General features: G+C 47.5%; 1 protein-coding gene across 1 annotated transcript in view; it reads right to left on the reverse strand.

Annotated features, from left to right (window-relative positions):
* Nucleotides 1–490: 490 nt before the first annotated feature.
* Nucleotides 491–15,960, reverse strand: part of FRMD4B (FERM domain containing 4B) — a 76,895-nt gene continuing 61,425 nt past the window's right edge. Inside the window, exons 12-23 of the mRNA XM_084214183.1 lie at nt 14,785–14,861; nt 14,247–14,385; nt 13,618–13,759; nt 13,359–13,492; nt 13,150–13,269; nt 11,708–11,936; nt 9,026–9,082; nt 7,421–7,568; nt 6,204–6,329; nt 4,365–5,170; nt 3,686–3,818; nt 491–2,140 (exon numbers count right to left, since the gene is read on the reverse strand). Coding sequence (XP_084070309.1) covers nt 2,020–2,140; nt 3,686–3,818; nt 4,365–5,170; nt 6,204–6,329; nt 7,421–7,568; nt 9,026–9,082; nt 11,708–11,936; nt 13,150–13,269; nt 13,359–13,492; nt 13,618–13,759; nt 14,247–14,385; nt 14,785–14,861 — 2,232 coding nt within the window. The 3' untranslated portion in view covers nt 491–2,019. The remainder of the gene's footprint in view (nt 2,141–3,685; nt 3,819–4,364; nt 5,171–6,203; nt 6,330–7,420; nt 7,569–9,025; nt 9,083–11,707; nt 11,937–13,149; nt 13,270–13,358; nt 13,493–13,617; nt 13,760–14,246; nt 14,386–14,784; nt 14,862–15,960) is intronic.

A 15,960-nucleotide genomic window follows, 5' to 3' on the forward strand; every position in this document is an offset into this window, starting at 1 on the left:
AGGGGGCACTAACTCCAAAGAGGACCCAGCACTCGAGCAACACAAACCCTAAAAGCCATGTTCCAAGTGAGAAAGGCCATGGCAATTCCTAAGTGCAAGGACAGATGAGCAAGAAGCATTTTCAACAACACAAGGACACCTCTGGCTCTGTATCACTGGAGGGATGCTGAGAGAGCCCAGCTCAGCTCCCTCAGTACAGCTGATGGAGAAGCAGAAATTCTGACCTGATATTCTGATGTTCTGGGATCTCTGACCTGCCTGGGGCCAACCTTCCTTTAGAGGAGACCACCGACCCTCTGCACCCCAGCCAACACACAGGCCAAAAGAAATCAGAGCACAGTGATTTACTTCAAAGCCCTGAAATAACACACACTGCACCTTCCCAAGCACTCAAGGAGAAACAGGAGGAATACTGAAGTGGTTTTGGTAGCACACTTTTCAGTTTATTGACCTATACAAAATAATAGGTCTAAAAAATTCAGGAGTAGTAAAAGAATAAGCAAAAAGAGCTTTCGCATTTCTAGAAGGCTATACAAATATGCAAAACCAAGGAAATAAGTTATTTTTTATTTCGTTTTTGTTTGTTTAATTCCAAATTGCGACTCTAATAATACAAACAACTAAGTACCAGCTTAACAAGTGTGTCCTTCTGTATATATTACATGCTCTGGAATACTGGTAAAAAACGTCAAAAAAGTTTATCAGAAACCTTTCTATTCACAATATGAACAAGGAGTAACTAATCTTCTGTATAAAAGAACAAAAGAGCACCATTTCTGGAATCCTGAAGCACAGTACAGCTGAGAAACGAGAGAGATTTTACCATATGCAGACGAGTCATCAGGAATCAGGCAGGATAACCCCGTGCCAGTTTGTTCCTACAGATGGATGACCTGAGGTAGGTTTATCCCTCTTGAATCAAGACTGCAGTCACGTGGTTTTTTTCCCTACACAAATGGTTCTGTGAAAACGCTGTTCTGTCACTCAGTGACTCCGCAACACACCTGGCAGTTCAGGTGACTCGCGGTACAATCCTAATGCCCCTCATTTTAAGGCACCCACTTGGCTGTTTGTGTTTGCATCCACCTTGAAATACTGGCCACTGCTACCAAATTGTTCCCTGGGGCTCCCCACTGTGGATCCTTGACCCACTGTGGCACAGCAACGTGTCACTGTCGCCTGCTGAACAGGGGTCACCGCGCAGCCATGGTGAAAATCTGCCTACTCCTCCACACAGTGAGGCTGTTCCATGGAAAGGTCATTAAATGGGCCATTATTAATTATGTTTTACCATGGAAAAGAGAATTCAAAGTTCACTGCTTCTGTTTCCAAATCCACAGCTAGCTATTAGTTTTACACCATGTATGTGTCAGCAAATTTTTTTTCTTTCCAGAACTTGCTTGTGGTGCTAACAAACACTCTTAACAACACCCCAAAAACTGGACAGACTCATTCAAACCTCCAAAATAAAAAAAACTCCAGCCTTCCTTCAAGTAATGTTCCAATACTGATTCAGTCACCCCTTGCCTCACTCACACACACAGATCTATCCTTCATAAGCCTATGAAACCTCTTCCAGGCCCTCATAAGCCATGGCAGAATAAATTTTCATTTTTTCTTCTTCTTTCAGACATCAGACTTGTGCTCTTGTAATTCCTGGTTTTTCCATAAGAGTCTCCTTTTCACATTTTTATTTTTTTTTCTCTGAGGTTTGCCTTCAACACCTTCCAATCTTCCCAAAAAGTGCTTGCTAAATATAAATATTTCAACCAAGTGCTGCATCTGGTCGTAGATGAACTGTGGCTTGCCCTGGGCTGTATGGATTCACAAAGAAACGCCATTCATGGTAGGACTCGGTCAGTTTGCTGCAGTCCCTCTTCATGCTGAATTCCACCTTTCCCAGCAGAACCAACAGCCTGCTTCCTCTTTTTGTTCCTTTTGCAAGTTCCCCCCGAGGCGGGCCCCGGAGCTCTGTGCAAGGCACGCAGGGGTAGGAGCGAGTGAGGGGCTGCACGGGGGCTACACCAGCGTCCCGGGCTTGGAGTCCTCGTGCCAGAACAGCCTCTGCTCACTGCTGGGCAGCTCTGCCTCCAGGCCATCCTGCTCGTCCCCTCCCAGCTGGCTCGGCTCCACGTAGGTCCTGCAACACAGACACGGCACCAGGGTCAGCTGAGGGTCCTCCCCAAATTCATGCACCTCAAATTCATGCACCTCAAATTCATGCACCTCCCTTGCGCTCAAAGTTTTGATGGTTATTTTGAGTTTGCCTCCAAGCACAAACACATTTTTTGTGCCGTAATCAGTGAAGTTGTGTGCAAGAGCAATCTCAGCTGCTCCAAACTGTCATACTATCACAGACTGGCTTGGCTTGGAGGGACCTTAAAGCTCACCTTGTTCCAACATCCCTCCCTGGGCAGGGACACCTTCCACTACATCAGATTGCTCCAAGCCCCATCCAACCTGGCCCTGAGCTCTGTCAAGACTGTTGGGTGTACTGTTTGCCATGATCATATTAAAGTAGAAAATACAGCAGATTAACAATCAGACAAGTGATTCAGAAAGTGGAAAATTAATAGCTAATGAACCTCAATTAGATAAATCTGCTAATACAAGCAGAATTTTCAAAGCTCAATTATGAGAAATGAAAAAATTAGTAGAAACAGTATTTTTAAACACTGTTGCCATAGATATTTTAAATCACTTCAGTAAAACAGCCCATAGCACTTAGCAAAAAAAAAAAAAAAAGGATCTAGCAGCAGCTTTTATGTATTCCCTTACACTTTCATTTATTTTAAAACAAACAGAATTAAAAATTCAGTATTTTCACACAAGTCGGTCTGGCAGCAAGCATAAACTGCAACCCACAAAGCAGGAGGCACACGTGGGGTACTTATTACACTGAGCATAAGTGTGTTTAAATGTGATGGCACTTGTGGGGGCAGAGCCATTCCCCAGGGCAGGAGCTTTCTGTCCTCACAGCCAAGTGCTCTGCAGCGGGGGGGACACATCCAAAGTGCCCTGCAGAAGCAGCCAGAGCTGCAGGATTTCCTGCAGGATTTCCTGCAAGGACCAAGCAGAGCCCGGGCTCTCTGCAGCCCTGGGGAGAGCCCCCAGGAGCAGGGGGTGTCTGCAAACAGCAGCACATCCCCCATGGCTCCCAGGTTCACTCTGCCAAGGGAGATGCACTTGGCAGGGGTGGTACCACCTCAGATATGAGGCTGGAGAGGTGTCTCCTCCCCTTGTTTTTTTCTAAACTTCACCAGCACAAGCACTACAGCTCCAGAAACCCAACAGGACTGTGTCCTGGGAAACTGCTGATGGGCTCAGGAGAGGCTCCCCAACCAGAGGGGCTGGGCTCACTGTGAGCTCTGCCTGCAACACTGCCCAGAGCATCACAGCTACCAGGGAGTGCAAGATGTTTCACTGTCCTGCACCAGCCACAGGAGAAAGTTGCGCAACCAACGAGTTCATCCTTCACTGTGAGGGCTCCCCACTTCCTCCAGTGCTGGGGTACAGTTAGTGGTGGCACAGCTCATCTGCTCCACACAGAAAACTGCCCTCACAACACCAATTTTATACATACTCTTCACCCTGGCTCTTTGAAATCAAGTTGATTTGCTCAGAATATTTAAGATCCTGTGACATGCAGGAGGAAGGGCAGAAAATCTTCATATATTCTACTCACCTGCTCTGCAAAGGAAGGTTGCCATAAACATTCCCATAACAGCTGGCATAGGAGGAATGAGACAACGTATCGTAGTCTGAAAGTCCCAGTGCAAGGGGGTTTCTCCAGTTCCCAGCAGTGTTTGTAGAAGATGCTGGAATTAAAAATAGGATTAAGAAGAAAGACTACACCTTTCTTCAGCTAAATCAGCTGAGGCAAACAAGACAATTCTCATCTCTGTGGGGTTTTGCAGGACGCAGGCAGACAATGCAAACACAAAATAAGATTTACGAGCCCTGTAGAGAGTCAAGCACTGTACAGGTGTATTCTGGAGCTCTTAAAGTGCTTTCTGACACATTCAGTGATTCTCACTGGACTGTATTTTGGAAGCCATCACAGCCACTGCATTTACATGGCATGAAGCTTTGTACACTGCTTCTAGCTGCTAAATATACCTGTCAAACTCAAATGCTCTTTGTCCTTTTCTGGGTTACTGTGCTTACACGAAGAGCAAAAGGCAGATTTACCCTTAGGAGAAGACAACAAGCAAAACCTTCCTTCCAAGAACAGAATAAGATCCTACTTGGCTCCTCATCCACACTTCAGGACTGACTGAGCTCTGCTGACTTGACTGGGGGCAGAGCTGACAGCACAGCGGGGACTCACAAAAACACTGGGCAGGGATGAAATCAGACATTACCCGAAGAGAAAGACGACACCCGACTGCTGGGCGAGCACGGCGTCTGCAGAGCAGCAAAGCCCAAACTCCTCTGAGATCCTCTGTCAGACTCAAAGCCCGCCTGCAGGCTGTGACCCTGCTCCTTCTGGCTGGAGGCACGCTGGTACCAGCCCCGGAGATGCTCTGCTACTAAGGCCTTGTGAATGTTTTTGGTTATGTGCTCCGTTTTAGCCACTTGCTTCCTGGGGAGCCTGAGGGTGGCGTAGGGGTTGTGTGGGACTCTGTCCACCTCGTCCTCGTGGCAGGAGCGGAATTCCCGGTACCGCTCGTACCCGTAGTGCGCCGATGAGCGGTACGAGGGGTTCACGCTGTACTGCCCCTCCGTGTCACTCTCGTAAACGTAGCCCCCGTTGTAATAAACATCAGGCTCAGCGTACGGGGAGTACCCAGGAATGTAGTAATTAGAGGAAGGCTGCTCCTGATTTTTGTGGAAGACACCAGTGCGGACGTCCTTATGGGCCAGGTTGGGCATGCTCCCCGAACTCGCAGCGGAAATGTTGTGTTTCTTGGAGCGCCTTCGGCCCCTGGTCCTGTTGTCGAGGGTCTGAGTGGTGTAATAGGGATTGGGAGTGGGTGTCACGCAGTAATACTCTGCACTCGACTGGCTGGTGTAGGATGATCCGTCGTCCAGGATCTCCGTGCTGCTGCTCCGCTGGGACTTGCAGAGGGAGAAGGCTGGCTTGTCAGCAGGAGCCTCGGACAGCAGGTGGGTCTGGGATTCCAGGCTCCCGCTGCGCTGCCGGCAGTGGTGTGGGGAAACATCTGGCCTAGAAGAACGCAGATGTTGGCCGGTTAAAGGCAAGTCTCACACAAATAAACACACAGAGCATGCAAGGACAGGTCAGCTGCCTCCCCAGCCCAAGCACAACACAAATCCTGCCTTATGTTTCCACACAGAGTATTTGCAACGCACAGAACTCGGTTTGGCTGAATTTTGTATTGGCTGCAACAGCAGGAGATCTGCCTTACAATAATCTGTCAGGCTGAGCAAGGTTAATCTGTGACAGGGACACACTGAGCTAAGGTCACAAACACAGTTTGGTAATGATTTACGGGAGGGCTCCCTCAATCACCTGCAAGTCTACTGCTAGTGATGTGCTCCATGGAGCTGTTCTAGCTCATAAAGTGCCCAAATGCCATAGATACACACAGCCAACACTAATGATGGAAGCTGTCTGAATCCCAGTAACTCTGCTTGTGAACAGAGAACCCTCCATCAGTAAGTATCAGAACTCTCCATCTCCATTCCTTTTTAAAAGGAAAAGCCTACACAAGTAACAATCTTGGAGCAGAACATGGGAAGATGAGCTTCCTTTGGATCTGTCTCTCAAGGCTGCATTACCGCACCAAACAAACCTTGAGCTAACATTCTAAGATTCTTAGCATCTCTCCTTCTCCACCATGGATTGGCTTCCCAAAGTAATATCTCTAACCAACATTCTGAAAGCAGTGGGAGTCCTTATGCTGGGTACAGCTGCTAGCAACAGATCTGACATGATCACACAGTCACCTGCAAGCCTACTGCTCTTGATGTGCTCCAGGGAGGTGCTGTAGCTCATAAAGTGCTCAAACCCCATAGATTTGGGCTGGACACACAGCTGACAATAATGCTTGTAAACGGAGAGCTCTCCACCAGGCCTCACATGAATTCTGCCTGCTTTGACAATGTACCCGCTGAAATACCAACACCCTGCTGTGGGAAAGCCGCACAGCCAACAACCCTCTGCCCTCCTAACACCATCTGCTTTCACTCTTGTGCTTCCCCAGCCAGGTGTGGCACCCAAAGCCCAGGTCTCTTACTGCAGGTGGCTGCTGCTGTAGGCGTTGCGGGTGAGCACGGGGGTGGTGGGCATGCTCCTGCCGCCCTGCGGCGGCGCCGGCCGCTCCAGCGTGCGGAACGGGCTGCTGTGCGTCGAGAGCACGTCCCTGCAGCAAAGGAGACAAACCCACTGAGGTTAAACGGCCCCCCACAAGTCACAGCACACCCACCACAGCCACCTGAAGTCTTGGAGATACAAAAGAAAGGGTGGACAAATGTAACTGGATGTGTGAGGAATAGAGCTGTTAAGCAGGAAGGAAAATTCAATCCCTTCCTGTGGGTAAAGGGAGGTATTCACAGGATGATCAGCAGGACAAGCTGCTGCCAAAGGACAGAACCATCGAGGAGAGAGAACAGGTAACAGAGAAGCAAATAAATTAGGCTTTCAAATTCAGCACATGGGTACGTATGGCTATAATTTGACTAGTGTTCCGCTAGTCTTGAGGGACAGATGAGAAAAAAAGCAAGATAAGGCATTGCTTAAAACTCTACAATGTTTTTAAGTGTGTCTTTAGCAGCCTGCTCACACACACAAGACAGTCCAAGAAATCTCAAAGTCACTGGGAATCCCTACATTAGGTACAGCTGCTAGTGACAGATCTGACATGACCACGCATGACATGATCACACAATCACCTGCTAACCTACTGCTCTTGATGTGGAAGCTGCTACAGCTCATAAAGTGCTCAAATCCCATAGATTTGGGCTGGACACACAGCTGACACTAATGATGGGAGCTGTCTGAATCCCAGTAACTCTGCTTGTAAACAGAGAATTCTCTATCAGGTCTCACATGAATTATGTTTGCTTTGATAATGTACCTGCTGAAATACTGATACCATCAGGAGCGATGGGTAGGGTTTGGTGCTGCCTGAATCCACTAAGCACAGTCATCAGGAAAATGACAAGTTGTTAAATGAAAACTGAAAAAAACCCAGAAACTGACACAAAGAATGACAGCACAAACAACTCCTTAAATGCAGCCCTTGCTATTATGTTTCTCACCCATCTCAAACCTCTTGACAAAAATTACACTACTCTTTGGTTTGAGATACTGTGTCAACTGCTTGTACACACTTTTGTTCCTAGCCAGGAAATTCAGCTCCCATCCCCAAACCCTCTGAGCTCTGCTGGAATGCTCAGCAGGGACAGGATGCAGCCCATGGCAGCAGGTGTAGCAGCAGTGGGATTTGCCTACCTGGAGTGCCTGCTTTCCAAGAGCTGCTCGTTTATGGATGACTTCCTGAGATGAATTCTCTCCACGCCAAGGGACTTTGGTGGGGGAAGTCTTGGAGAAAGCTGTGCAGAGCTGGGTCTCTGTGCTGCTGCAGGAAGTGATTCACTCACTGTTGGAAAGGAATATGCACTTTGTTAGAGCAAAACCTGTGATATTTTTGCCCTGTGTGCAAATCTGCGGCCCCCAAGGAGAAGCACTTTGCAGTGCAGAGACAATGCCAGGAGCTGAGGATCTAGAAAAGATTTCCTGCCTGCACTGAGCTCTCCCCACACAGACAGGACATGGTGGAGGCTCCTGCAGATCCCAGCAGCACCAACTCCTATGGAGACTACACCCAGCTTGGGCCCCTGCCAGATCACAGAATGGAACTTCCTGGGAAAACATCTGCTTGCAGAGCAATCCTTCCCAGAGCCAAGCAGACAAGCTCAGCCTCTGCAAAGGCCAGCTCCTCTCCCTCACCTTCCAGCTCTTGAAAATGACATTTTAAGAATTAATTTTGAAACACAACCTAAAAGAGACTGACTTCAAAAGCGACTGAATGAGCAAAGACAACTGACAGACACATTTGGCTGAAGGCAATTGGGAAGATGCTGGTTTGATCCTTGTTCTCACTTTGCTCAGGGCACAACCAGGTCCCGACAGAGCCAACAGGAAACTCCAACTAATACATATAAATGCAGGACAAGCATCACAGAAAACACATTCACAAGTCTGGCTCCACTTCTACTTGTAGAAGCAGGAATCAGGTGTAAATCCATTTTATAGCACCACCTGGTTTGTACAAGTCTAAAACTGGGACAAAGTGAGATCAGAATCAGGCCTGAACCGAAAAGTGAGTAATAATTTAGATAATGTTTGTCCCCAAATGATGATTATCTAGTTTAAGGGAGAGGCAGGCCAAGTCCTTTCCACCTTGTGGAACAGGGTGTGAGTGTGTCTGTGGGTGTGTGTGTGAAATGAGTAAGCTGAGCAAACACCAACCCATGCAAGATGCAAGCTCACTAGGGAACGGATAAACGTAAATAGAGCGTTAGTATCTGCGACTATTCCACCTTTCTCTAAGTTTTATGGTAGCTGTGAGGCCAGAAGGGCTGGGCTAATTCTCCCAATTTGTAAGTCCTTCAGTTCCAGGCCAGGCCCTAGGAACAACGAATTTGACACTCACAGTGTCCTCAGCTTCCAGGTTGCTCATGTTAGAACCAACTTCCTTCTCTAAAGATGACTCAGGTCAGCTCACAGAGCAGAAACTTCCAAAAACTAATCCATTAAGAGGAAGGACATTCCTGAGCAGCTTTTTTTTCTCCTCTGCTATAAAGCAATTTATCATCAAAAGCCACCAAAATTATAGAATCATATAATGACTTGTACTGGAAGGGACCTTAAAGCTCATCTCATTCCAACTCCCTGCCATGGGCAGGGACACCTTCCTCTAAAAGATTTTGCTCAAAGCCCTGTCCAGCCTGGCTTTGAGCACTTCCAGGGATGGGACATGCTGAAGGACATTAAGTCAAAGAAATATCTCTGAATGGACAAACTTATTGGGGAAAAAAAGGATAAGCATCATACCATCATCATAGGTGGTTGTGTCTGACAGGGAGCTGCTCTCGGATGGAATTATATCATCTGTGAATAAAAGCAAACACTTTAAGCATAAAAGAGCCAACATCAACTTACAAACATCTTAATACAGTTTATTTTCTAGTGTTTCAGAGCCAGCTGATACTTGTAACACTGCAATCCTTATTCTCTAGCCCCCACAGCCTGAAGACAGTCCTGGTGCATCATCATCACTCTGTGTGTTCACTGCAGTTCAGCAAGCGACCCAGGTAATTATCAAAGGAGATTTTTTTTTTCCTTTTTTTAATCTGCAGCAGGAATCAGGCCAAGATTTACAAAGGTGTTTTCCACCCCAATTCCAACAGATCTCACAGGGTGTTTTGGTGCTTCAGTAGGAGTCAGGAGCCTACACAGACATGTAGATCTTGGCTGTTAGCAGCTAATCTCCTCGAGGTACACCTGAAACCCCATCAGGTAGATACAAAAAGCCTTTTAAAATTTGGCACTCACTTTTGAATGTTTCATCAGTATCCAGATCCTGTTTCAATTAATTCAAGATCAATCCAGAGTAATTCCACTGATTTCTATCGAGGTATTGCAAATTCCAGCAACACAGAAAACAGGAACTGTTGCATGGGCATACTGATTTTTTATTTCTTTTACATTTTGTTGTTTACTCACAGCAGTTCACTGTACCTGCCTCGCCTTGATGCTGCACAATGAGAAACAGCCTGTCCCCACTCAGGTTTGGAGCAGACCACCAGCAGCAGAGAAATGAGGCTGAACTAGAGACAATTAACCCATAGACAGCTAAATTCCTAGGCTGTTTCTGGCACTGCTGGGGTAAAAAGCCTCCATGAATCTTCAAGCATGAGAGAAAGGAAGCAACAAAAAATGAGAGTGGCAGCCACTTTGTGCATGACACCTGCTTGTGCCCCAGCCACCAGGAGCACGTGCAGTGGACACTGCTCCTGCTGTCACACTTTGCTGCCAGGAAAGCTCTGGTTACAAGAATGCAGTAAACAGAGCAGCTGTTCAAAACCAGCAAAAACCAGGACTGGCCCCTGCCCTGGGGGGACCTGTCAGACCACCGAGGATGGGCTGCAGCTCTGCTTGCAACCTGACACTGGGAAAAAGCTCCAGGGGAGCCGATTAATGTGGATTTGACCACAGGGTGGTAAAACATGGAACTGGGCCCAGTGTGGGGAGGAACAAAGCCTGCTGAGGAAAAGAAAAAAGCCAGCCTAAAGCTACAGTGCTGGATTCAGGGGGGAGTGCAATGCTGACATATTCAGATATGGTGACATATCTGAATTTAAATCCCAGGTCAGTGCAACTCCCTGCAAAAGAGGAAGAAACTCTGGGCTAGAGAGAGAGGAAAGGGAAGAGAAAGTGGAACATGGAAAACAGTCCAGTATGTCCTTCACCTCCTATCCCTGGGGCTGGGATGGAAACAGCTATGGTTTGGTTCAATAAATCAGTGAGGCTATTTAACATAATACTTCCAACAAGTAATTCCCTGAATTCACAGACTCAAGTGACTCATCACTGCTCAGCTTCCTGAAACCCAGACCTGCAGCTCGAGAGCACCGCTGGTGATGGTGACAAGGTTACACATAAAATCAATTACTGGAGCAGGGCACAGCTCTGCTTCAGGTAAACAAACACATGCTGCAGGGTGAGAGCCTGGCACTGGGAGGGAATGCAGCTGCTTATTGCTGGCTTGGACAACAGAGAAATAAACTGCCAACAACAACAATGGCACCCATGGATGGATGGATCTCTCTGCTCACCAGCCTTCCTGGTCATTACCACACAGCAGGTGCCCCAGGTAATACAGGACCTTCCACAATCAGCATCCAGACTGGTGAGCAAGGGACTGCAAAGACAGATGTTTCCCTCCCCTCTGTCAATCAGGAACAAGCTGGGCCACATTAAATGCTGATCATCAGCCTTGCAGAATAATCATTTGTGATGATGGATGGCCCAGTGATGCCGTGGTGTGTCAGGGGTAAGGATCCAAAACTCCTTCAGCTGGCTTGGATACTAACAGGTTTTCACACATTACCTACAAAGCAGCAAGAATCTCACTTCCCTCAGGAGAAACACACTAAGAATGGAGGGACCAAGAGTATCTGCTTTTACTGTGCTCATCAGTGGCAAATGGACTTAGTCAAAAAAATCTGTTTGCTACTAATTGCATTCATAAACTCCTGAAGTTCATTTATGACTTCTGGGAAATCAGGAGTTTTGAATCAAGAAGCAATGCCCTCCATCCTGCAGAAAACCCTGCTTGCTCTGTTTCTGCTGGAACTGAAGCACCACAGGAGGGATGGGGGAGATGCTGCATGTGGCATCTCAGATGTACAACTGCACTCATCCCACCAGGAATTCAGGCATCAGAAAAGCTTCACCCAAGGTGTTGCTGCCAGTCTTTCTGTGCACAGCACCTTCAGCCCATACCTGGTGCTGAACTTGTCTGTGCTTGCTCCTAAAACTGTGACCTGCTCTGCCCCCAGCCTACACCAGTGCACTGAGTGTATCAGATGCAGCAGTTTCATCTTCTTTTTCTTATTTAACTGCCTTGGAGAAGATAAAACCCATAGAGAAGAGATGTAAACAAAGTTTCTAAGTCAGCCAAATTGCTCTTTTTCCCTCCTGTTTGCATCAGAACATGGGGAATTCTCTCACCTGGCAGAGCCAGAGTTGATTTCTGGGTTGGTTTTTTGCCACACTTGATTCTGTATTCATTTATGGAGTTTTCTATCTCTTGTAGCTTTTTTACAGCATCAGCATACTCTTGCTTTCTTTTCTTCTTCACGTTTTTGCAGAGGTCTGGCTCACTGGCAAGTTTCTTTGCAGCTTCCACCAGCTTTTGGTGTATCACAAAATTGCTCTCCAAGTCCTGCAAAGTAGGATCCTGCAAAATCATGAGAGGAGTTATTTCCCTGTACTCCAGAGAGAAATTATCAATGAAAATCATTAACAAAAATGGTGGTGATTAAGTGAAATTTTGAGCACAAAAATACCAAAGTTCATACACAAGACAATCTCAGCATATGAAAGTATTAGAGCTTATTTCTGACTAGGGTACAATTTTGAGATCTCTTGGGCAAGGTCCAAAGTTCTGAAGCCCAGAACATTAACACACACTCTTAAATTCAGGTTTAGGCTGCTAAACCTCCTGCTATGAGTCCAACCCTGAAAAGGGCACTCAAAATCCCTCCCTACTTCAGAGAATATAAAAATGGAAATTGGTATCACCATACCTACGTAAGAGGGAGTTTCAGGCTTTAATTAATTGTTTGCAAACTACTTTGAGAAGCTCAGATGAAAGGCACTGCAGAAGTGCTAAGCAACACGTTATTAAATCTGGTCAGCAGGATTTTGGTTTAATAGCATTTGAGCAGTCCACAAAATCACTTTGCTGCAGACAAGGAACACACCAGCCCTGTGAGCCAGGGCAGTGAGTTTCTGCTGAAAGACAGATGCCAAGTGCCCAACACCTACTTATTTGGATGATACAGCTTGTTAACAAATCTCACAAAGAATGAGGGGGAATGGAGTGTGTCCAGAAACTGCAACCATCTGAATTACTCTATCACTTCAGTCAGTCTCTGCCAGCAAAGTTCATTTTAGCTTCTTGAGCAATGCAGGGAGGTTTTACTCAGGTGGAACCTTCATTAAGCCACAGGTAAAACTCCTCCTCCTGTCACCTGTCACAAAACTATGCTCACAGATGATTTTGCAAGGGGGATAGAGCACACCCCTGCCATGTTCTGTGTTCAAACACCATCCCAACATGACACAAGTCATTGCTCCAGAAAAGCCATGGGCTGCCAAATGGCATTATGCACCTGACCTTCTCTAATTAGCAGCAAAACATCCATTAAAATTCATGCAGGGGTTCAGGCTGGGTGAACTTAAGTCCCATAGAAACAGCCAATTTCATGGTCAGTTCAAAGCGTGGCTGAAAGAAGGGCAGAACCCCCCAAACTTTCCCACTCCACACAAGCAACTGCCCCAGCTGCCTCCTCTTAAACCCCCCAGGGAAGAGCTGGATTATCCACAAGTGGCTTTGGCCACTGGCCTGGCCAGCCCAGCCCTCTGTGTGAACAAGCTGCCGTGCTCACCTCCTCGCTGGGGAGCAGGTTGTCATCCAGCTTGAACGCCGTGCCAACGCGCCTCCTCACCTGGGGAGGCTCCTCTCCAGCACCCAGGGGATACTCCTTGGGCATCTTGCCTGTCAGCTCCTGGGAACAACAGAGAGGGCTCCAGGTAAGGGCCAGTGGGAGAAGAGGGCTCCCACCTGCCCCAGCCCGGCGTGAGGTGCAGCTCTCACCGCCTCTCGCAGGCAGATCTTCTTCAGCTCCTCAACCTTCTGAAGCAGTTTTTCCTGAAGGAGTTTCTCTTTCTTCTTTAGTTCCATAATTTTCTCCTTCTTTTGCTCTTCACTGACCTCTGAATCCTGAGAGCCTGGAAAACACACTCTGTGATCAGAGGATTTCCAGGTAAAGGCCATTCTGTCTGGTAGTCTCGTTTCCCTTTTAACAAACAAGCCCCATTAAACTTGGCTACTCCACATTTATGGGCAGTATTACCTGATGAGATCAAACTGCCATTGCTGGCCATAATAAGCTGGTTCTTGGCCTCCAAAGTCACCAGCTTTGACACTTTTGGAGTTCCCATCTCTGTCAGATCCATGGCGATATCATCCAAACTTCTGGCCGACGGAATTTTTGCCTGAAGGAGTTAAAAAAAACCCCAAGAGCCTCACTGAGTTACCTCTAATTAACTTCAGAAGACAGCACAGAAGATGACATTTCACACATCATCTCCCACAAAATTAAGGGCTAAAGCAACAGCATCACACAGGTGCTTGTGGTACACAAGGGCTGTTTGGAGTTCCCTTCCCCTCTCCCCCAAAACCTGAACCATCTCCCAGCTCAAAATCTCTGCAGCTTTCAAAACAAACACAGGAATGGAGACAAAAGAAAAGGCAGATTAGACAGCCAGATATGGGAATTCCCTCTTCCATAATTACACTTCCATAGGCCTTAACTGCAGGCAAGCTAAAATGGATCAAATACCAATTCCACCACTAAGAGACTGCGCAAAAAGCTGACAAAAACAACTTGTAGTTTTTCTCTGGAGAGTAGTTCATCCATGGAAAAACACGTGCTGAAAGGTGTTGAAACCCATGCTTGCAGTAAAATGCCTCATAACTTACTTTGCTTTGCTTCCTGTCCAAGTAAAACTGGTGCTGACTGATTGCCATCACCCAGATGGACTTGATCAGGGAAGTGTTTGCATACCAGGTCTGCACCACCAGCCCACTCTGACCAAAGGTCCTTCTTGACACTGAAATTCTGAGGAGGTGAAAAGAAATGAAATTTCAAGACAGTTCTTTGAGATTTAAAGTCCACAAAGCCTCTCTCTTAACCAGGTGAGGCTCAGCCTTTATTTTCGGGATGCAAAAACTCAGATTTCCTTCATCCCATCACCCAGTGCTGCTGCAGATTTGGCCATGACAAACAGACTTTCCACTGCTCCAAGAACTCCCAGAATGGACACACAGGAATCTGAGAGGACACTCAGAGCTGTGACAGTCTGCCCCACCAAATGCTGGATCAGGATCAGTCCCAAAGCCCAGAATAAACTCAGGGTTTAGCTCTGAGGCAGCTCCCACCCCATCCACGAACAGGTGATGATGGGTCCCCACTGTGGGCAAAGATTAACCCCAATGGCAGAACCGCCTCCAGCCTCACCTGCGGGGATCGTGTACCTCCACAGCAAACTTCTTCTCACGGAAATACAGATTTTCCAGCTGTTTCCATTGAAAGAGCTGGGAGAATTGAAAGAGAGAAGCAGAACATGGTAACCAAATCCCCAAACCTCTCACCCCAAGGTGATAGAATTTTAGTGAATTACAATTCCTCTGTATCGTCAGCTATGGCATGGACTGAGCAATAACTACATTCATAACATCAATTAAAAGAAGCACATAAGTATAGGATGCCCCCTCCAGTAATTTCACACTCTTACAGACAATGTGTTGCAAATTGAGGATTTTGCCAGTGACAACATCTGCCTCCATCAATAGCACGTTTAATTTCACTGCTGGAAGTTCCCAGAGATCTTGGCAGGGCAGCTAAAGTAATTTTCTCTCTGATTAAACCCAAAAATCTCTTTACAAAGTAATTGTATAGACAACTATGGTCTACTTCCCTGAGTCAGAACATCCCCAGGGAATGGCAGCAGCTTGGAAAAAGCAAGACCTTCCTCTTGAGAAGACACTGTGTGAGACATCCAGTGTGACACTTTGGAGCAGAGGTACATCATGTACAGAACAGCAGCAGCTACAGGAGGAAGCCGCCCCCAGCACATCCTCCTGCTAGAAACTCACATATTTCCTGCAAAGTGCCAGCTGGGAGAAGAGATCAAAGTCAGCTGGGGCTTGGCAGCTGCACCCGTGGGATCAGAATTTCATCTGAATTCGCTCTCCTTTCGCAGCAGCATCAGCCCTGCTCACCCCCCTGGGGATGAGCCATCAGGGGCTGCATCTTCCCAGCCCAGCCTCGCAGGTTTGGGCAGCACCCCCTCCTGCCCCCTTCTCCAGCAGGGTCTGGATGCACATGGGGACCCCCATGGTGTCCCCAGGGATGTCCCCCTGACCATGATGGGGTGCACAGGTGCAGCAGCAGGCTGGAGTTTACATCAGCTCTTGCCAGAGCTGCAGCCCACATGGAGATACTGGGGGTGCTTCCACCCAGCTGGGCAGGCAGGGAAGGGTTCAGGGAGAGATCAGCCCTGGACCCCAGGGATCCAGCCAAGGCACCCAGGCCCTCACAGCAACTCCCTCCTTCCCCCACTGCAGCTCTTCCAAAGCCTCCAAGGGTGCAGCCACCACACCAGAAACCCCCAGGACACACAACATTCCCGCT

The sequence above is a fragment of the Fringilla coelebs genome (assembly GCF_963513975.1).
Source record: "Fringilla coelebs genome assembly, chromosome: 13".
In the NCBI taxonomy this organism is placed as follows: Eukaryota; Metazoa; Chordata; class Aves; order Passeriformes; family Fringillidae; genus Fringilla; species Fringilla coelebs.